The sequence below is a fragment of the Excalfactoria chinensis genome, chromosome 12 (genome assembly GCF_039878825.1).
Source record: "Excalfactoria chinensis isolate bCotChi1 chromosome 12, bCotChi1.hap2, whole genome shotgun sequence".
NCBI classification, from domain to species: Eukaryota; Metazoa; Chordata; class Aves; order Galliformes; family Phasianidae; genus Excalfactoria; species Excalfactoria chinensis.
Window position 1 is genome coordinate 6,372,619 of NC_092836.1, and position 21,778 is coordinate 6,394,396.

General features: G+C 44.4%; 1 protein-coding gene across 5 annotated transcripts in view; it reads left to right on the forward strand.

The window, feature by feature from the left end:
- ADAMTS9 (ADAM metallopeptidase with thrombospondin type 1 motif 9) overlaps nt 1-21,778 on the forward strand; it is a 64,987-nt gene that overhangs the window by 11,027 nt on the left and 32,182 nt on the right. For 4 of the 5 annotated variants that reach the window (XR_011905127.1, XM_072347420.1, XM_072347422.1 and 1 more), the window contains 18 exons: nt 2,481-2,767; nt 3,665-3,748; nt 3,850-3,971; nt 4,369-4,409; nt 4,515-4,620; nt 6,244-6,390; nt 7,232-7,373; nt 7,656-7,763; nt 12,034-12,179; nt 15,308-15,489; nt 15,579-15,715; nt 16,157-16,274; nt 16,551-16,646; nt 18,653-18,819; nt 18,933-19,062; nt 19,363-19,489; nt 20,488-20,698; nt 21,410-21,574. Coding sequence is in view for 4 of the 5 variants with exons in the window: in XM_072347420.1 (XP_072203521.1) it covers nt 2,481-2,767; nt 3,665-3,748; nt 3,850-3,971; nt 4,369-4,409; nt 4,515-4,620; nt 6,244-6,390; nt 7,232-7,373; nt 7,656-7,763; nt 12,034-12,179; nt 15,308-15,489; nt 15,579-15,715; nt 16,157-16,274; nt 16,551-16,646; nt 18,653-18,819; nt 18,933-19,062; nt 19,363-19,489; nt 20,488-20,698; nt 21,410-21,574 (2,516 nt within the window). In the remaining variant the exon portion in view is untranslated. The remainder of the gene's footprint in view (nt 1-2,480; nt 2,768-3,664; nt 3,749-3,849; nt 3,972-4,368; nt 4,410-4,514; nt 4,621-6,243; nt 6,391-7,231; nt 7,374-7,655; nt 7,764-12,033; nt 12,180-15,307; nt 15,490-15,578; nt 15,716-16,156; nt 16,275-16,550; nt 16,647-18,652; nt 18,820-18,932; nt 19,063-19,362; nt 19,490-20,487; nt 20,699-21,409; nt 21,575-21,778) is intronic. The other variant, XM_072347421.1, reaches the window with a different exon arrangement.

Genomic DNA, 21,778 nt, shown 5'->3' on the forward strand with positions numbered 1-21,778 from the left:
TAAAAGGCAAAACCAGATGGAAAAGTATCACGCCCTGTTTTGGTGTTGTGGGTTGCGGTGGGAAGCTGGCGTCATCAAACTAGGTTTTCTTGTATGGCCGTGGGAGTTTTTCACTTATGCTTAATGAAACTGCAGCAGGCTGCACCATTCAGGAAAAGCATTTCTGTTGTGTCGTGGTCATTGTAACAGCGTGAGAGATCAGCAGCATTGGGCACATGAGTTGCTGGTAGTCCCATGTGCAGCTCTCAGTAAGGCTGGTGGGAGTTTTCATGCATGGGTTGAGAGCAGTACACTGCTATTAGGGTTTAATATTTTACAGGTGAATGTGAACCAGCCCTGAGTGCAGTTATATGCAAGATGGGTGAAGATAACGCTTACTACTACCAAAGTCCAGGAGGGGCTTTACGTGCAGGGTATCCCCAGTCAGTTACTCTTGGTTTTACAGTAACTAGGTTGGCAAACACGCTATACATGACTGGTGTCTGAATATCGTGCTGTAAGTGCTGGAGTAGCTTCATACATGGAAAAAGTATGTTCACTTTTGAAGGGGGATGAGTTGTGTGTTGGACTGAGGGAGCACACCAATGCAATACCAGCACTGTGCATGACCTATGTAAATAGAAAAAAAGGTGTTTTTTCCTCTGTGCAAGTCTGGTGAACATGAATGAATTTCTTTGAGTATCTCCAATGTAACAGGTGCATCCACAATGAGTCCTTGATGTTTCCTTCTTCTTTTGCATTCCTCCACACTGCAGCCCTCTGGCTGAGCATCTTGCAGTCCCTCATGCATTCTTTCCTCGAGTACCTGACCCCTTTGGAAGTTAGTTGTTTACAAGGGATATCAAAGTGACTGGCCAAGAACGCTGAGATGGGGCACACAGCATGCAGGGGACTGGCCAGAGAGCTGAGGTTAGCACTTTCTCCACCATCTGGTCTTCCTCTCACCTATAAGTTATTTGTATGCAGAGCTGGCTTCCCACACTGATTGGCACTGCACAAGTCAGGATAATGTCACGGTTGCCCACGAAGCTGTGCCAGCATGAGAGCACAACCTTGCCAGCACAACAGCATTGATTAGTGCAGAGGAACTAGGGCAATCCAATTATAACCACAAATGCCATTGGCTTTCTCAAATTCTTACTCGAATAACTGTGGACTTTCTGCTGTGTTAAGGTGGTCTGGACTATATCAAGAAAAGGGGAGTTCACAAGGCTTAGTTACTGCAGAGTAAATGGAATTTAATTCTTAAATACTCCATTGCCCATTTAAGTGTGGAGAAAAATAACATGGTTTTGGATGGGTAGATGTTGGCCAACCCCCTTTGTCTGCTGTGATGTTACAGTTTGTATTTCATAGTTCTTTTTTTGGAAATTATTACCAAATATCCTAGAAGGAAACTACACATCAAAAATAGCTAAGAAGTTTCTTATCATTTATATCTTGTTTGAACATTGAATATTCCTTTGTTCCCTAATATTATGCTTCCTCTAACCTACTCAGCAGGTCAGATAAGGAAATGGGATATTTTTCACCAGCATGACTAAATTAAACTAAAGCTACAAAGACCGTGAGGTCTGTAGCCTGGAGTCTTAGATGAGTCGTTCAGATCTGGCTTTGTATTAAATGCAGAAGCGAACAGACTCTCGTGGATGAATCACATTCAATTAGCAACTTCCTATGATGAAATGATTAAAAATTAAGTGGCATCAAATAAGACTGATTTTGCTCTTACATTTAAATAATGCTATAATTACACACTAATCAGATGGTAAATCTTAATTGTACATGTTCCATATGTTTTATTTGCCTGTTCTCCCTCTTCACTTTGTCGTCTTTGTGTCAGCATGGAATATATTTTCAGGCTGCTTTTATGTTTGGCCTAATTGAATATCAAAAGCAGTATATGTGAAACTTCCTGAATTCTATTCTTTAGCCAGTGGCAGCTGTGCTATTAGATGACCTTTACCATTCCTGTAGCACAGAATAATAAAGGAAGGGGGGGAATTGAAGCCCAGCCATGTTATTGTTAGAGACAGAAATAAATCATATATAATTGCTTCACTATGAAGGCCAAATCCTGCCGTCCTTCATGCCTGAGCTAGAAATACAGGATTTGAACCTTTGTTTCCTGTGGTTTCCTGGCCACCTTGGACGTGCCCAGAATCCTCACACCACAGTGACTAATTACCATCATTGAACTTGGGGCAAACGAGTCCAGTCACATCCTAGGTCCTACAGTGGCCCCACCATTGCTTGCAGTGTCATTGGATTCAGTGAGGTTACCCCAGCCTTTAAAAGTGAAGCAAAGCCTTAAATGTCAGACAGGCTGGTGGGCTTCCACACAGGGCTTGGTTATCTGTTTAGAAAGTGTTTGCTTAATGCTCAGATGAAGTAAATAGGTTTTGTGACATAAAATACGTGAATTATAATCTGTATTTGCTCTGGAATGTACTTTACGTTTGTCTGCTTTTTAATCATAGACCATGAGCACAGCCATAAAAAGAACAAGCGGAAACACTGGAGAAAACAATGGGTAGAAAGCAGCTTATTATCTGACGCGGAAATGTTGAAACACAGCCTGGAAGTGAATCCGTTTTCTGCAGATAGCAATGAGACGGGGAATGTCAGTGAGAAGAAGAGCCACAGAAGAACAAAGCGGTTTCTCTCTTACCCACGATTTGTGGAAGTGATGGTGGTGGCTGACAGCAGGATGGTTGCCTACCATGGGGCTAATCTGCAGCACTATGTCCTAACGTTAATGTCAATAGTAAGTATTCACCTGGGCAGAGAGATTCCTTACAGCAGCCAAAGATCCTGCTTTGGGCTAAATTTTTGTGTGATACCACCAGTTTGCCTCAGCTAGGTTTGGAGATGAGCATTAAGCTCGGCTGGGAACACTGTTTGGAGTTATCTACCTTCTCAAAACCATTTCACTCCGTTTCCTTTCTGCTTTCTGAACCCTGGGCAGCACAAGAAGCATCACCGGCCCAATGATCCACAGATTGAGCTCTTCTGTTTATTTAGGCCCATGAGAAATAGCAGCTGAATCAAAAATGTGCCTTGGGGACCATGCCTTCCCAGGGATAGATCCTAGTAGGTTATGCACTTACCTCAATTCTGTTACTGTTTAAAAGAGGAAGAGCCTGTGATCACCTTGGTCTTTGCTGCAGTTCTAGGGTTGGCTTTCCATGCTGCAGCCATGCTGCATTTTAGTTGCTAATGACAGTAGGATGCTGTTCTCAGGCAGGCAGCTCTATGGACGCATAGTTACTGGAGATGAGTATCCAACCTAGTCATGTCACTGCAGGGATTTTCATCCTATTCAATGCACTTGAGAAAATATGTCGCTTATGACAGTCTTGATCAATAGCCGTTGCATCTCAGAGCAAAGGGATCTTGTAATTTGGAGATGTGCTTATTAGAGCAAAAGAAAACATTGACTTTCTTGTGGTATGAGTGGGTTTGTTTCACTTAAAACTGTGCTGCTGATGGGAGGGTATTCTCAAGTATGCAGTGAGTTCATGGGTATATACAGCCTGGTAGAATTGGAGCACAGAGTGGGACAGAAGAGCAGCTCAGGAGAAAAATGGTTGCAGAGTGGATAGCATGCATGCATTGTCTTACTTGCTTCTTGAATAACATTGAGTATTTCTTTTTAAAACAGGTGGCTTCCATCTACAAAGACCCAAGCATTGGAAACTTAATCAATATTGTAATTGTGAAGCTGGTTGTGATACATAATGAGCAGGTAATGGATGTGGTTTTCTTCTCTTTCTGTTTGACAATGGCATTTGTAGCGGACCTTGTGATGAATGACTGAACACCTGCTTTATGTGTATCGCTTATTAGGATGGTCCTGCAATATCATACAATGCCCAGACGACTTTAAAAAACTTTTGCCAGTGGCAGCAATCCCAGAACCACCCCGAAGGAAGTCACCTGCAGCACGATACAGCTGTGCTTGTCACCAGGTATGGTGAATAGTCTCACAAAGACCATAGCCAGCCACGTGTCAGGCTGTCAGTACATCATAACTGTAGTTGTGTGAAACATTTAGTTTTCAATGTGAGTGTAATGACATACAGTTGTGAGAGCAGTGTAATTATGAGCATAATTGGGATAACACGTCCACCATGGTGGTGGATGACAAGTTCAGGACTGCCCAGGATCTGACCGAGTTTCAGCGTGTGGTGCAACCCTCTGGCTGGGAAGGAGCTGGTTCTGATTCCTGCTGGATGATATGGCAAAACAGCATGAGGAGGTTTGGTAGATGACCAAGAAGTTCTTATGAATGTTTTCATTATTGTCCTTGTACTTAAATTCACTGCTGCGTTGAAAATTAATGTGTCAGGTCTCTTCTGCTTTCAGACAGGATATATGCAGAGCGCATGACAAGTGTGATACTCTGGGTAAGGAAAACCTTTTCTCTGTAATTTAAAAACAGTTTTAGTTGCCTGTGCTGAACTGTGGGCAATGCTTCTTTTTCTATTGTAAATATCTGTGTTCTCTCCTAGGTCTGGCAGAGCTGGGCACTGTCTGTGACCCCTACAGGAGCTGCTCAATTAGCGAAGATAACGGACTGAGTACTGCTTTCACAATAGCACATGAACTTGGCCATGTGTATGTTTTATGTAAATACATTTACATTTAAATAGCTTGAGATTTATGTTAGCTGAGGCTTGCCAGCCAGGCTAGGACTTGGTACCCACTGAGCCTAATTATTTGAGAGGAGATAAATATACTTGGGTAGAAGGTGTACTGCCCAGGAAGATTAAGCTGTGATGTGACTTGGAAGCAGTGGAGTGCTACGGAGTTTATCTGAGAGCTGCAAAACCAATAGATCCATGTTTTGGGAGGGAGGTTTGACAGTATCCCACAAAACACCTAGGCAGGGGAGGAGAGCTAATAAAATATCTTATGTTGTTTCTACATGCAAATGTCAGTAGGAACAACTTCAGCAGCCATGGTGTCTCAGCCATGAGAACAAGCTGGATTTTCAGCCAAGCCTGGGAGATGCTGAGAGCCTTGGGGAGGACCCATGCGAGGGATGTGAGCATAGCACAGCAGCTATGCAAAAGGGGGGATTTACCCAGGACATCTGGCAGCTGGTTGGGATGAATAAATGAGCCTGATCCACCTGCTGAGCCATTTCACTAGGGACCTGTTGGGCATTTGGTTCAGTCCAAAGCGACCTCATGCTTGGTTTGCAGTGGAAACCTGTAGGTGTGGGATGGATGAGTACTCAGGAACAGACCGCTCATTGTTTTACACTCCCCTTTTCTGCATGGAGGGCTGGTTCAGGTGTTCTATTTTTAACATCAGTAATATTTATTTAAATGTGATTTCCTGACAGAGTTCCCCAAGTTTTTGCTTTCCTTACACCTCAGTTGTGGTTAATTCCCTTACTAATGTTGCCCCAGTGCTGCTGAGGTGCTCCCAAGCAGGAAATGCCTCTTTGCTCTTTTGCAGGGAGCAGAGGCAAGGTGGTTCACTGGAGGTGATCTTAATGGGATATAAACTCCCCGGCCTACAGGCACAGGATCACAGTGGGTCATTTCCCCTTTTCTACTTCAAACAGCAAAGCGGTTTAAGCCGTTCTGTCTCCGTCTCATATTTGCCACATTCTTCAAAACATCATGTGCTGCAAACTTCACGTGGGTTCATGCTGATATTGATGTTCGATGGCATTTTGTAAACCTGCCACATCAAGTGTAGGAGCCAAGTCTGTCCCCATTGCAGCCCGTTTTATAGCCTGCATAGGGTGCTGCCCGCGTACACGAGGGACTTTGGGCTCTGGTTGCCAGTAGGCTCGAATCATCCCTCTTCTTTAGGGACTTACTCATGGCTTTTTGGCTCAATTTCAGAGAACTTGCCATTTTTGTGAAGGTGGAGACAGGCACTTGCCTGCAGAATCTGAACCATCAGCTAGAAAGGAAACCACAGCTGCAGCTGTGTTACTCTGAGCTCCCTAAGGACTTGTCTAGCTGAACATGGGCAGTGGAGAGTTTAGCGGGGTGCTGCAGACCAATGCTAGGAACACAAATGTTCTGAAAGCATTAATGTTGTGCTTGTTGATGCTTATGAATATGTGAATGGTAGTGCTTTTATTCTGTAATGCCTATTTGCAGGGAACCCATGAAAATCTGATGTGTTTACTTAGTTCACACTATTGTTCTTTCTATGTTGTATACTTGCTCTTCATCATTTCTTCAATTGAATTTATCCCTGTTGTGTATCTCTTAGGTTTAATATGCCTCATGATGATAATCATAAGTGCAAAGAAGATGGAGGTAAAAATCAACAGCACGTCATGGCACCGACACTGAACTTCTACACCAATCCCTGGATGTGGTCAAAATGCAGTAGGAAATACATCACTGAGTTTCTGGAGTAAGGCTTCCCCTATGTGTTTTTTTGGGCTGTTTTTTTGCGTATGCCTGTATCCCGTGAGGTTCTTCAGTTAGTGTGAAATCCTGGTGTGCGGTGTTTGTAGGAAATAAGAGGGATTTGTGTGTGCACACATCCTTTACATAGAGCAGGAATGCAGCCCTGGCATCCAGTCCCTGCCAGTTCAGCCTCGTGATAAGCTGGCAAGGACTGGACTGTCTAAGGGGAGGAATAAGTCTTCCCCCATGGATGTTGCTTTAAAGGAATGTGTGTTCTCCTCTAACCTGAAGAGTGAGTTTTCCAGGCCCTGTGGCCCAGATACGGAAACACATTTCAGGAGGCAGATTGAATCTGCCTTTCTGCTCCACAGGTCAAGATAAAACCCTGGCACTAGTCCATGGTGGAGACGCTGTTGAAGGAGCCCTTGGGTCAGCTTGATACACAGTGATCACCCACTTTGCCATGATGCCTTCCCACGAGCTGTGATGGGAAGCAGAACAAGACCCACAGTGGTGCCATGGCAGAACCAAAGGCTCAATCCTTTGGGTGCTAATCAATTATTTTTGTTGTAAATGTATTCTAAAGCTCACTCAGAAACGAAATGCATGTGATATTTGCTCAGACATGCAGCTGGCTGCACTGTGGTAGAAAGTTGTTAGCACAGCATGAGGGAAGGATGGTGAATGGGGAAGCAGCTTCTTATGCTCCTGTGCTGGAGCCTGCAAAAGCTGTTAAAGTTGGGAAGTCTGGTGCCCATCTGCCCTGAGGACAGATCAGATAAACACCAATGGATTGTAGTCTCATCACCTCCTGTTTAAAGCTATTTTTCTGCTCTGTGTTGTAGCACTGGCTATGGGGAATGTCTGCTTGATGAGCCTTCATCAAGAACTTACACTTTGCCTCAGCAGCTCCCAGGGCTCATTTATGACGTCAATAAACAATGTGAGTTAATTTTTGGACCCGGATCCCAAGTTTGCCCATATATGGTAAGTGCACTTCCACACTTTAGTCTTTCTGGTGTTGCCAGAGCATAATAAGTCTGCCCAGGGTTGGGTGAGGAGGGCAATGGGCTGGTGTCAAGGCTGTTCCCACCAGCTGGTCCTTGGTTTCCCTGACTGCAGAGATGGGGCAAGCCATGAAGTTACTGTCAAGCTGGTGATTTAGTGATGGATCCTAGGGGGATAATTTCACAAAGGGTCATCTATTTTGTAGGGCACGTGGCACGTAAGAAGAATATATTCATATTTTGATGTTTCCAATATCTTAAGCAGATGCAGTGTCGGCGACTTTGGTGTATTAACATTGATGGTGCACACAAGGGATGTCGTACCCAGCACACGCCTTGGGCTGATGGGACAGAGTGTGAACCTGGAAAGGTCTGTAACACCTGGTGGTTTGTTCCCTGCAGTGAATTTCCTGTGGGTCAGCCTATAAGTGTATCAAAATCATCCAATCCCTGTGGCCAGTTGTATGGGGCACGGCTTCTGACTGCAACACTTGGTCTGTGGTTGTTAGCTCCACCCCAGTAATGTGACTAAAATGCACTGCACGGCATAATTTTGTTTAAAGCAGGTATTCTTTTTGGAGTGCTGATTTTTTAAATTAATGCCCTTGAGTGAACTCCTGAGGAAAACTTCTGCAAAGTTTCCCAATGCTTTTATTAGAAATTTCCTATGTGATGTGAGTAATTAGTAATTTTGCTTAACATAAATTTGCCAACTGGCTTCTCAACTTGGCAGCTTCAGAGTAAAATATAGAACTGGTTGACATTTTCTTTATGGAACAGTTCTGGCAATAATTCATAGAAACTTTCAATTTCCATGTGCACTGTTAGCTTCCAAGTAGCACTGTGGTTTCTACAATGAGTGTTTAGTTTTCAGTTATCCAGATCTCAAGAAAAATAGTTGGGAAAGAATTATTATTTTTTTTTTTTTGAGATACTTACACTTATTGAAGAGAATCTCTTTGCTGTTTTCCCTCATTTTTGCCTGTAGAAAAGGTTTCTCCATCCAGTTCTAATATCAAATGTGCCATTATTCTAAAAAAGCATGCCTTAAAAATTTGCTTTTCTGACTATTGATGATAAAGAGTTGAAGTTTTCATTGCCTAGAAAGACTCGACATCTTAATTCATAGTCCTTGCAATGTATTTTCATTAAAATATATGGATGCTATCTTAGATATAATTTCCTATATAAGCTGTGGATCTGAATAGTCATTCATTCAACCAACTTGACTGATCTCATTCAAGACAATGGGCAAAATGTATCAATCTACATTCCTGTCTCATGGAAAGGAGCAGTCAGTAAGACTGTTTTTGTTGCTGAGGTTGTGCATTAGGGATGCAGTTGGAAATCCTGCTCCTGTGCTATTCTTTGGAGCTAGTGGCTCACCAATATTTAATGCTTTCATGTAAAATCTCCCCTATTTTAAGAATCAGGGTCAACTTTTGTTATCCCAGGAGTTCCTCTGACTTCTTGTGTCCCTTTGCTTCCTAAGAAGACTTTGTGTCTTCATCTGCTCTGTGTATGAAGTTGGGCTCCATTTGCCTCTGAAATCTCAGAAATAACCATTTTGTTTTGATATTCCAAAAACTGGGCTGCAATCTGGTTCAGACGAGCCTTCAGTTACCTTCAGAGATGGCCCAGTGTGATGTTCAAGCATCTGCACTTGCACGCGTTTAGTTTGTGTTAGCTGGCAGGCTGAGTGCATCTGCGTGGATCTTAAAGCCTATGCAATGGAAAACATTTTACTCCACAAATTTAGCCAATCTGACAAGGCTGGGCAAATTTAGACAAATGTGACCTGAACTTCTTAACTGATAACTGAAGGAAAAACACCACAATCCAATCATGCCTAGGCATTTGAATGTACTTTCAATAAAAGGGCTTTATGGGGTAATTCTTGTATCTCTGTGTTGATCTAATTCAAGCTTAAGGTTTGGATCATCATAAACTCTCTCCTTATAAGTGTTTTCTTGGGCTTGTGAAGTGCTGAGGTGTGAGTCTGGAGTGCTTTTCCTTGGAATAAATCACTATTTTGGTACTCTGCTGTGGCCAGGAGCCCTATCAAATTGCTGCTTGCTGACTAATGCCTTGCCTCAAGCCTACGTGTTTAAAGTCCACCATAAGTGGGTTGGCAGATGGAGAAAATACCATGCCTTTTTTTATAGAGATATCTTTGGAAATGAGGGAGCCTGAGTAGCTAAAACAAATCTAGCAAAAATAGCTGGCATGGAGATTTAATCAGGCTCTCAATTTATTCTTCAATCAGGGGTACTAAAACAACACAGGAGCATTAGCTTGTTTTGCATGTGAGGATACTGAATGTGATACCACTAACCCAAGCAATGAGCCCAGCCCAGAGTTTGGGTGAATACCAGTCATGATGTTTTACAGTGTTTCACAGCACCGATGCATTACGGGTTAGAAATAAATCACTGTGCCACAAAGAAAGAAAACAAAGAGGGTAGTAAACTTGGACCTCTGTCTCTTGTGGGTTTTGGAGTTGTTTGAGGATTGGTAAAAGAAGAGTAGAGGGAGGGTAATCATTTCTGTCTCCTGCCTTATGGGCAGCAGGTAGCGTATCTGTTATGCATGCATGAAGCTTCACAGCACTTGTCTGCCCCCTGCTAATCTATTCAGCCAGAGTCAGCCCATGGATGGGAGCCGGATTTGGTGAATTATCTAGGACTCCTGCGACAAGACAAAGGAAAGGAAAGTCTGTTATAGTGTCTCCTGTCCCTGCCATTGCTCTCCTGTTCAACTTTGTGTCCATTTAAGTTATTTTGAACTTGCTCCAGACAAAAACTCTTTTATTCCCTTCATTGTCTGATCTGTAAGCTCATAGGAGAGAGAGCCCTGGCAGACTTTTTAGTTTTCTGTTGTAATTCAACATAGAAATTATTTTTGAAATACAAAAGGCACGAAGGCTGCACAGCCAGACTATTCACAGCGTGGTTCCAAGAAACACCATTGCGTTTCCATAAGATAATCTTGCTGCTTATTTAAAACAGCTGCTCTTTTTCTTTCTTTTCTTTTCTTTTTTTTTTCTTTTTTAACACCCTTGATTTGCTATCAATTCCAAACTCCCGGTTTTGAATAGAATCAAGAGATGTAGGTGATTTCCTGGTTAATTCTCAATCATGGGATGGGAAATGTATAGGTCATATCACAGTTCAATAGCTGTGTGCATTCACTAGTTAGCTATTTGGTCATCTTCTCTGGGTCAGTGGTGCCAAGCATGACTGTGGTTATATATTTAGCTGTGAGCATCAACGTGTCTGCAAGTTCTTTGGTGCAGCAGTGCTGTATTTATATCATGTGTTTCCGTATGCTGATGATAGCTGTTAGATCTCTTTGGGACTGACATGGGGGTCCCCATCTGCAGTTCTCAGCCCTGTAAATCTGCTGTTTTCCAGATAGGTTTCCCTGAAGTGTTTAATGGGTCTAAAAGAAGAGGGTGGGCTCATGGTGTTTCATGGTGGAACCTTTTGGTATTAGTGAAGGGGCTGGAAAAAATGCAGCACATTAGTAAATGTGACCCTGTTACCATAAAGATCATCAGGTGCTTCAGAGCCTGAGCAGATTCTGGTGGGAGGAACTAAAGCATGGATATGTTTTAGTGATGCATCTATGTGTTTTCTCCTTTGACTCTCTAACCTAATCTAATTTGTGAGCAATCAGTAATGTTTGAGCTTCATGTAATTGCAAAAATTTGGGCATCTGTTATTAGGTTAGTGCATCTCTGGGAGTGAATCTGCATTAGCAAGAACAGCTTAGTGAGAGTGAAACCCCATTCTTCCATCCATCCATTTTGCTCAGCGGGGCCAGAATGTGTCTCTGCCCTAAGCCATCCCTGTCTGTGCAGTTGTGCTAGCAGACGCACTGCAAGGAGACACCATTTGTAATATGCAAACCAGGGACAGGGGCTTGCTGAGATAATTTAAACCAGTTTCACAAATGAAAGAAAACAACAGTTATAGCTGGAAAACACAAGTGCAGACCAAAAAAAAAAAGAAAGAAAAGAAAAAAAATACTTTGGATTGAGGAATTCATTTTTCTTTCTTAATTTGCCCTTTGGATTGGGAAGCTTCCTTTCCCTCCTGAGCTCTGCACAGCTGTGGGGAGGTTTGTGTTTTCTCTGTTATTTCCCTTTTGTCTGTCTCCTCTCCTGACACTTTGTGGTTCCTGCTGCTCTCCAGGAAATCGGATAAGCAGCTTTTCCAAAGCGCTGTGAGTGCTGCCGTGCTGTTCGGCACCAGCAAGCAGGGAATATTTGGTGGATGTTGTTATCCTCGGTCCTCCTCCCATAAATCACTGCCGTGGGCTCTGCCTTTGCTTCTCTGTTGGTTTTTGTTTTATCAAAATGATAATAAAAATAAGTCCAAGTTTGCTTTTTCATTGTGAGGTAGTTCCTGCATTTTGAATCTTAGGCTGATTGCTGGCATTCCCTTCCCTGGAAGCATTCAAAGCCAGTCCAGATGGGACTTTGAGCAACCGGCTCTAAAGGAAGGCATCCCTGCCTATAGCAGGGTGGATGGAACTAGGTGATCTTAAGAATGCCTTCCAACCCAAACAATTCTGTGACTCTATGAATTGACTCATAATGGCAAAGCCATGCAAAACTTGACCATCTCTGCCCGCAGCACTGCCGTTTTGGGATGTGTGTGCCCAAGGAGCGTGAAGCACCAGTGGTGGATGGAGCCTGGGGTACCTGGAGCCCTTTTGGGACGTGTTCAAGAACCTGTGGAGGCGGAATCAAGACAGCCATCCGGGAGTGCAACCGGCCTGAGTAAGTGCCTGGATGTGGGGGGTAAGGCTGAGTCATGGGTAAAGTGCACCAAAATGGGAGAGGGGTAAGGAAAGAGCTGTCACGTCTGCATTAATTTATTGCCTCCTGTTTTCCCACTTAAAGCTGATGGTGTTTTTCTTCCCCTAATGATCAGAGGAGCCTAGGAGCAAGATGGGCTGTGTTTTTTATCAATTTTTCGCCATTTTGGCCCTACTCCGACTGCTTTTCCAGCTGTTCCTACAGGCCAGACCCTGTCTCATCCTTTCTGCTATCCTACTCCTGCTCTGGCTGGTTTTGCAGCTTTTGGCTACGTTTGCAGCTGATCCTTTATCCTTGTATGTTTCAGCTGGAGCAGACTAGCAAAATCTTTGTAGAAATCTGTGCCCCATTAGAAAGTGATACTGAAAAATGTTTGTCATCAGCCTGAATTGCTAAATCCTGACCCATATGGAATGGCAGGGAATTTGGCCGTGGGCTTCAAGGAAAAGAATGTGTGGCCTGAGATATTAATAATTGGTTGAGCAACTGGTATGAAAGCAGAGTGTTTGCACAAACTGTGAGCTATGCTGGTTGCTGTTTAACTGCATCCTTTTGGCCCCGAGAACAAGAAGGCATGGGCACAGCATTTCCCAGGCTTTTATAAGGGACATACAGCGAGGTGATGAAGAGCAGATGGGTCTGGCTAGAGGAAGGTGCTTAAAAATGCCAACCAGGTTTGTTGTGTCTCACCTTTGGTATCAGGTAGCTTAATGCCAAGGGAATTGCCATTACTGATGCAACAGCTTCTGCATCCCTCTTTGAAACCTGCTGCAAGCCTTTGGGGCCAGCCACGGGGAGGGCTGGTGGGAGAAAGGAGAGCTCATGCCAGCAGAGGCAGAGTGGCAGGAGGGCTGGCTCAGCTTGAGCACTGAAAAGGAAGAGAAGGTGTGAGGCCAAGGGAGATGGACTCCAGTCCCTTAATTAAAGTGATGCTAAGAAATGCACGAGCATGAAGGAGTGCTCATCATGCTGTGCTGAGTCAGCACATGCCATGCAGTCTTCCAGTAACCATAGAAATACAAAATAAGTACCTTTCCATGCACAAGAAAGGTTATGTGGCCTAACATTTGGATGCTGTCAGTGGAACGTGTTCTTGGTTTCCAGAGCAGCATCCATTTGGACTGATAGCTTTTTCTGCTAGAAAATTACCTTTAACCTAGAGGCTAACAAGGGGATTTTAAAATTCTGTTTGTCTTATTGCTCCATCAACCACAGTGCGTGCACACAGCTTTGTGCCAAACCTGTTGCATTGTCCCTGTAGTCTGGCTCCATAGTGTGCACTCCCACCACATGCCCTTCCCTTAACGTGGCCTGCTGGGGTGATGCAAGTGAATGAAGAAGGAATAAAACATGGAGAGGTGCTGCTGGGTGCTCTCACTGCCTCTCTTGTTTTTCAAAGAACTTCAGAAGTATACAGAGTCTCATCTTTCTTTTTCCTGCTCTGTTGATGGCAGCAAAAACAACCTGGAGTAAGATCTGAAATGGTTTTCATGTCTTTTATATTCAAAGGTATATATTCTGGCTGCTCCAGGACCTGGTGTGATATCTTGCATGCCAATAAAATATTATACTGATATTATGGCAGTCAAAATGAGCCCCCGTGCCAAGATACAGAAGAAAAGGCTGCAGCTCCTGACTCAGTCTATACCCTGCTCTTGCACCCACATTGAAGGGCACATTGCAGTGCTGTAAGAAAGCTCTGAGCCTCTGAAAAGGAGGCAGGCTGAGTATGGGCTTAAGGAATCCATTCACTCACCAGAACAGACCTGTCCCACCAGGGCTGCCCCTGGGAACTCGGGGCCAGATGGCGCTAGAAGAGCTGTTAGCTGCAGCATGGCATGTAGAGCAAGGCATAGTTGCAGTATTACAGGAGGAAGGGAGTTTGTCATGAGATATTAGTGCCAGGAGCCCTGAATGTGGGGATGCTTCTCTGCATGGGTGAGTGCTATCTGTGAACATTAGTCTGATCATGTCTGCATGTTGGTCCTTCCAAGGGATCCACGTGTGCTGGGAGCTGTGCTGGACATGTGTGTGCATTCAGGCCCTGGGGCTCCCTAGGTTGCTGTTAAGGAGATGTCCAGCTTAAAAGCAGGTGTTTGTAAGGAGAGCAATGCTAGAATGGTCCATACGATCCATTAGCTGATAAAATAGATGGTTCTGAGATGAGCCAAACTGAGGCCAGAACAAGGAGGTTCTTATGTGTGTATTGCTCCTTCCCATCTCTGTGGTATATTGTTGATGATTATTCATAGAAATGCCACACAATGCTGAAGAATCTAGTATTATTTCTTCATGACACTGAAGATCAGTGTTCTGTGAGGCTGATTTATTTCTGAGGGGCAGCTCTTTGTTTACTCAGCCTCTGTGGAAAGCAACACTGGTTTACAAACACCCAAAAATTGTTAGAGTGGTTTGGGGCTATTTTGAAATGTGGTGTTCCAGCCCTCAATGCTGAAGAGATTGCATAATGTAACAGCTTTGTCAGATTGCAACTGTCCTACTGCTGTATAAATGTTCTCAAAGCAAAAACGATCTTCCCCCATGAATGCTTCTGGCTCCCTGAGGTCTGGAGTGAGCTGCTGCTAGCACATTTCCCCATGTGCTGTACCCTGAGATGGTCAGGATGTCCCTTTGTGGCCAGAAATTCTGCTACTCGAGTCACAAGTAGAAAGAAGAACTGTTATTTGTGGGAGAAAAGACACTGCTGAGCTAGGTGGTTGATGCGTCTGCACCTAAGAATGCTGAAAAGCTGACATCAGTTGTAGGAGATTGTTAGTTAGCAGGATGTGAGGATTTCCTGTCTCTGTTCAGCTTAGAAACATCAAATCTGTGAGATCAGTGGGGTGTCATGGAGGGGTGGACTCACATTATGGGAATAGAATCATTAAAGTTGGAAAATGCCATTAAGATAATCCAGTCCAACCGTCAGTCCATCCCCACCGTGCCCGCTAACCCACATCCCTAAGCATGAAGCTGAATTCTCTGGCAAGGAAGATGTTCTTCTGTCTTCTCCAACTACAGCTGTATTCATTGAGAGCAAATACTCCCTTCGTTCATCCCTTTCACAGCTTCTTTCTTTGTTCCTGCAGACCTAAAAACGGTGGGAAATACTGTGTGGGACGTCGAATGAAATTTAAATCCTGCAACACTGAACCGTGCTCGAAGCTGAAGAAGGATTTCCGGGATGAGCAGTGCGCCGACTTTGATGGGAAGCACTTCAACATCAACGGGCTGCCCACAAATGTGCGCTGGGTGCCCAAGTACAGTGGCAGTAAGTGTCAGGGGCACGGTGCCTTCTTCTGGGGGCTTACTGGGCAGTGGCATTTGGGTAACACGCTCTTGGTCTTTCTCCCTCCCCAGTCCTGATGAAGGATCGCTGCAAGCTGTTCTGCCGCGTGGCAGGGAACACCGCTTATTACCAGCTGCGGGACCGTGTCATTGATGGGACCCCCTGTGGCCCTGATACCAATGACATCTGCGTGCAGGGCCTGTGCAGGGTAATTATTTTCCCTTCTCTTTTACAAGAATAGATTCTATTTCATGAGTTTTTCCTTGGATACAACCAACTCAAGAAGTTTGCTTCAGCTCAGGCACTGCCTGGCAAAGGTAGCGGTCACAGAAAGAAGGCAGAAGACCACAAAGATCATCCAGTCCAACCACTGACCCATCCCCACCATGCCCACTATGTATTTCAGTGCTACATCTACCCTTTTCTTGAAAACCTCCAGGGACAGTAGTGGTCCTAAATCTTTCTTTTTGTTTGCAACTGGTGTGGGATAGCCATGCTGTAAATTGGCACAAAAATGTGGGGAAGGGAAGCGATTTGTCTCATGGCAGCCTCTTCCACACAAAGCTTTTGTGGGGCTTAATTTGGAGATTTGTAAATGCTGTTCTAGTCTGCGTTTGCTCCATCTTGTTTTTCACTTTTTCTCTTAAAGCAAGCTGGATGCGATCATGTGCTGAATTCAAAAGCAAGAAGAGATAAATGTGGTGTTTGTGGTGGGGATAATTCTTCGTGCAAAACTGTTGCGGGCACATTTAACACGGTGCATTACGGTAAGAATCCGTTGCTAAAAACTTTTATCATGAAAAATGCAGGTCTATAAAGGATCTATAAAAGCCTTTACCACACTTAATCTACAAAAACACTGATATAAAATGTGAAATCCTTCTAGCTATAGGATATACCAGGTTATAACTATTTATGCTATCCCTAAATGAAGAGTATTGGATTGTGTAATGTGAGGTAATTTTGCTCATCTCCCTTCTCCCCATAAAAAGCAAATGAAACATCTGTGTAATAGCCTTGACTTTGCATTAAATCTGTTCTAGGCTATAATGTTGTGGTCCGCATTCCAGCTGGTGCAACAAATATTGATGTGCGTCAGCACAGTTACTCAGGGAAACCAGAGGATGACAACTACCTGGGTGAGTTGCAGTGCACGTTTCAGTCCTGGATGCAGCTGTTTTCTGGTTGCGTGGATAAGTCTGGTTGCCCCCTGTTAAGGGAGGTAAAGAATACACCAGAGGGGAGGTGTTTTCTTGTTTAGAATATATCCTGTATATCTACCAAGGATGGTCACCTTCATTTTGCTCCTTCTCTTTGTTCATGCCATCCTTGGGGCAAACTTTGGGAGGCTCATGTGATGAGAGGTGTGCCCTCAGGGTCATGTCTGGGAATTATTCACCGTGCTGATCAAAAACCCATACTGAGGTCTGCACTCAGTATAAATGTATGTGCCAGGGAAGGGCTGGGCTGGAGGTTCATAGCCCCGTGGTAGGTGAAGAAACTTGCTTCTTTGTGTCACTTTGGAAACAAATATTGGAGACCATGGTTCACCAAAGGGAAGCGATGCTGGCAGTTTTGGTTGTCGCTCTGAAAAGCTGAAAGTCCACATTTCCAGACCTTTCATAGAGGCAAAAACCCAAGTGGGTCCTCTTGGCCCTGCACAGCCCTTGTTTTCACAGCAGTGCAGTGAAATGGATGCACATCAGTACCAACAAAATCCCACAGCAATGCGATATCCTTTATATATCTTTTATCCTGGGAGAGGAAGAGAGGGTTCCTTATTTCTCTTTTTTAGGGAAAAAAAAAAAAAAAAAGTCATAGAGTCATTGAAAGGTTTGGGCTGGAAGAGACCTTTAAGATCATCAACTTTCAGCCCACCTGCTATGGGCAAGGACACCTTCTGTTAGATCAGGTTGCACAAAGCCCAATCCAGCCTGGCCTTGCACACTCCCCATGTGGTGCCTATTCAAAGTGGTTCACTCCACAATGAGCCCTAAAGAACTTCTCAATTCTTCTTGGAGGACCCTTCAATTTTCTTGGGAAGCAATGAAGTCAAATCTTCTTTAATGTTGCTTTATTATTGCTGGGAAAGCATCTCTTCACATTAGGCCTGAAGAGAAGCAAATGAGAAGTGTGCATTTGTCCACTTATTTTGCAGCTCACTGAGTGTGAAATCTTGGGCCCTCCGTACTGTGAACCTTGCAGTTCCTTAACAATTTAGGAGGAATTTGATGTTGTCATCAAGTCCAAGGCACACACCTACTGTTGTAGGAAGATACAGTAAGCAGGGAGGAGTCCTTTAATGAGTTTTACTGCTGCCAAATGACATTAAAGCCTCCACAGTATGGAATTTGGTTGAGCATAGAGTCTGCTTCTTGAGCTTTTATCCACCTATAACTGTACGCAACCACCAGTGTTTTGCTTCATTCTCTCTCCTCGTTTGGTGTAAAAACCTTCCCTTTGGTGTTTTGGTGTTAAGTTTGGATTGTTTTTCCGTACAGAGGCTTTGTAGTAACGTAGCTGTGATGGGTGAAATGGTGGGGAAACTAACTTAGGAAATTAGCTACATAATCGCATTAGTGTGAAGCTGTGCAGCAGACTGCTGTTTTCAGGAAACCGTTCCTTTTATAAAGCTGTTAGGCTTTAAGCCTTCAGTGCTTTCACATACCTTAAGATTTGGAATAATAAAAAAGTAAACAGGGAGGAGGGTGAAGGAGGTACTGACCAAACTCCCTGCAATTATCCACCAAAAAAACAAAGTTTGGGCAATTAGGGCAGAGAAATTTATCTTGAGAACACACCTGGAAACAACATGCAAGTCACCCTATCAGCAACAACTAACACAAATACTTGGGCAGAATGGCTTTGTATCACACAGCAGCCTGCCCCTAGGTTATGGGGAAGCTGTTTGGGAACGACTTCAGGCATTCAGCCTTCACTTTAGTGTGGTTTTCAAAGGAAAAAGGGATAGGAGCCACGTCTGTAAAATCTCTGCTGCTCTCTTTCCACCCTTTCTGCCTGAGAGTGCCAGTCAGCTTTGCCTCCCAACCCAGTGAAGGGGAGCACTGAGAGCACATGACCCACATAATTATGTACATCTGAGTTAATTCTGCGTCTTTAGTTCTTGTTTTTTGCACCTATGCAGCCTTATCTAACAGTCAAGGAGACTTTATATTAAATGGAGACTTTGTCGTCAGTATGTTTAAAAGGGAAATCAAAGTTGGGAATGCTGTGATTGAATACAGCGGATCGGATAATGCTATCGAAAGGATTAATTCTACAGATCGGATTGAGCAAGAAATAACACTTCAGGTGAAGTATTTGTTGTGTGTGTGTGTGGAAAAGCCTGCCAAGCGTTACTGGGCTGAAAACAACCGGAGGCAAAGTCTGTTAGTTTACTCCACTTTATCCTTCTTTTCTCCCAGGTTTTATCAGTGGGCAATTTGTACAATCCTGACGTTCGTTACACTTTCAATATCCCCATTGAAGACAAACCTCAGCAGTTTTATTGGAATGCCTATGGCCCCTGGCAGCCCTGCAGTAAGCTTTGCCAAGGTAGGTGCTCAGGAAGTCATTACAGGGTTCACCTGGGATCTCAGCAGTGTTTTCAAATTCTTTTCTATGTGCTTTCTTGGAGACTTTTACATTATGGGCTTGTTTCCCTGCCTGCAGCAGGAGATAGATAACCTGTGATGCCCTGCTTGCAAGGTGTAACACTGCAGTGGTGCTTTTCAGCTGCAAAGCAGGGAACCTTTGTAGCCCATCTCTTAAATACTACTACTAAGGGAAGAGGTGAAATAACTAATTTGATTGCTGTCCTGTATGTGTCAAACTCTGTGTTTTCTTTCTGTGTAGGAGAAAGAAAAAGGAAGCCTGTGTGTACAAGGGAGTCAGACCAACTCACGGTGTCAGACCAAAGGTGTGATCGGATTCCCCAACCTGACCCTATAATGGAGCCTTGTGGCACGGAGTGCGAATTAAGGTGTGCTCTGATTACTCATGTATATACATAGCATTTAATGTTTACTCCTCTTTCACCCCTGGCTGTCATCCCTTTTCTCAGCAGCCTGTATGAGGTTTAATCAAAACAAACAAAAAGAGGGATTAACCATTGTCTCTCTTGTCACCCAAGAGTTGTTGATGTCAGCCAGCTGTGTTTTGGGAGGCACATTTCTGCGTTTTCAAGTTTGCTATGTTGGATTCAATTAGTGCTAACTATTACAACAAATGCTCAATGTTTCATTCTGCCTGGATAGGAATACAGGCTGTTTGTAGGATGGTGTTGGGCAAAGAGGAGAAAAAAAAACCAAACATGTTCAAAACAAAGAATCGCTAAGGCTTGGATTTATCATTTGCTTAAAGTGAGGAATGGGCTAAAGTGTGGAGTGGGTTTGGGGCTGTCCCCAGTCAACTGCCAGAGAGCTGGAATTGATGGAGTGTGCCCTAAGTGATCGCAAGTCATTTTCCTTTAAGCAGCAATCTGGTTTTATTTCAAGAGCATAAAACATGGTGACAATAACCAGCTGCTGGCAAAGCAGTTTGGATTACTGGGTTTTTGGAGGGTTTTTCTTGGTTTGTTAAATCTGGGGTGTAAACAGCCACTGCATTCTTATCCTAGCCTTGCTGCAGTTTGCTCTCTGAGCATAGGAGCAGTGCTGTGTGCTTGCTGCTCAGGTGGCTCTCTTGCAGTGGACCATAGGGCAGAAGGACCCCAATGCTCCATTTTGGCTGTTGCCACGTATCACCTTTTCTTCCCGTCAGGAGGAACTGGAGACTGTTCCTTCCCTCCCAAAAGCAAAGCCAGAGCTGACTGCCCAGTACTTCCAAATTGCTTGGAAACCATCAGGAAGAATCAAACCTTCCCATTCAAGGATGTGTATTTTACTGTCAGACACCCCAGAGCACTTTATCTGCCATGTCCCAGAGCCCCACAGCTGCTATGACATTCTCATAGGTTGTGTCACCAATGTTTGCTCTCAGGTGGCACGTGGCAAGGAGGAGCGAGTGCACAGCCCAGTGTGGGGTGGGATACCGCATGCTGGAGATCTACTGCTCCAAGTACAACAGGTTGGAGGGGAAGACAGAGAAGGTCGATGACCGCTTCTGCAGCAGCCAAGCCAAGCCAAGCACAAGGGAGAAGTGCACAGGAGACTGTAATGTGGGAGGCTGGAGGTACTCTGCCTGGACCGAGGTGAGGGGTGCTGCTGTCGTGTCCTTTTTGGGGACTCTTTGGTTTGCAAACAGCGTGTGAAAGTTAGATGTAGCAACTCAGCTTTCCCTACTCTTTCTGGAGGACACCATGGTGCGAACGAGCCCAGTGCTTCCTATTCTCCACTGCTTTATGCTTTGAAGCATCCTGAGGTCTGTCTGTTGTGCTGAGCACCATGGGCTGTCCTCTCCCATCAAAGCCATCATGCTGCTGGGTGGTGAGAGGACACGGTGCCATCAGCGGAGGACTCCTGAAGTTTGTTTCCTTTATGCTTTTCAGCAGAACGCTGTTCAGTGGCCAAGAATATCCTTGGGTGCAGATGTGGCACTGAGAGAATGATGAGCCTGGGGCTTTCCATTGAGGGCACAGAAGGAGGGTGGGCTGTTGGGGAGAATTAATCTCTTGTAAAATGAGATCAAGCATCAGCCATTTGGGGGGACTGAAAGGCGACAGTTGTAGAAGTAATAATGGGGTTATAACCCAAGATGGATTTGTGAAACTCGTTGCCATGATATTTTTGTTAAGCTTAGTGAGATTGGATTTTTAGAGGAATATATAAAGTAATAGCCTGTTACTTAAAGTACAAATTGTTCTCCCGGAGGTTTCCTGCAGTCTCTTTGTAGTCCTGCCTGTAAGGAGGAAGGAGATATATGGGCTCACAAGACGTGTGTGCTTAGTGTCTGCTCTTTGCAGTGCTCCAAGAGCTGCGGTGGGGGCACACGACGGCGGCGGGCCATGTGTGTGAGCACCTATAATGACGTACTGGATGACAGCAAGTGCAGCCAGCAGGAGAAGCTGACAGTGCAGCGCTGCAGTGATTTCCTGTGCCCCCAGTGGAAAACTGGAGACTGGTCTGAGGTAGGAGCTGGCAGGGACATTCCCTCTCCTTCTGCTGTCCCTATAGTGTTGTGTTCTTTCCAATTGCACAGTTAGTCCTCCCCAGTTTTTCCATGCTCAGCCCTGACTCTGTTTTTTATTACCATTACCTCTTCCACTCCAAATGGTGCCCTTCCTAATGCAACAGAACCTCATCTCAACAGGCTGCTCCCAACAGCAGCTGGG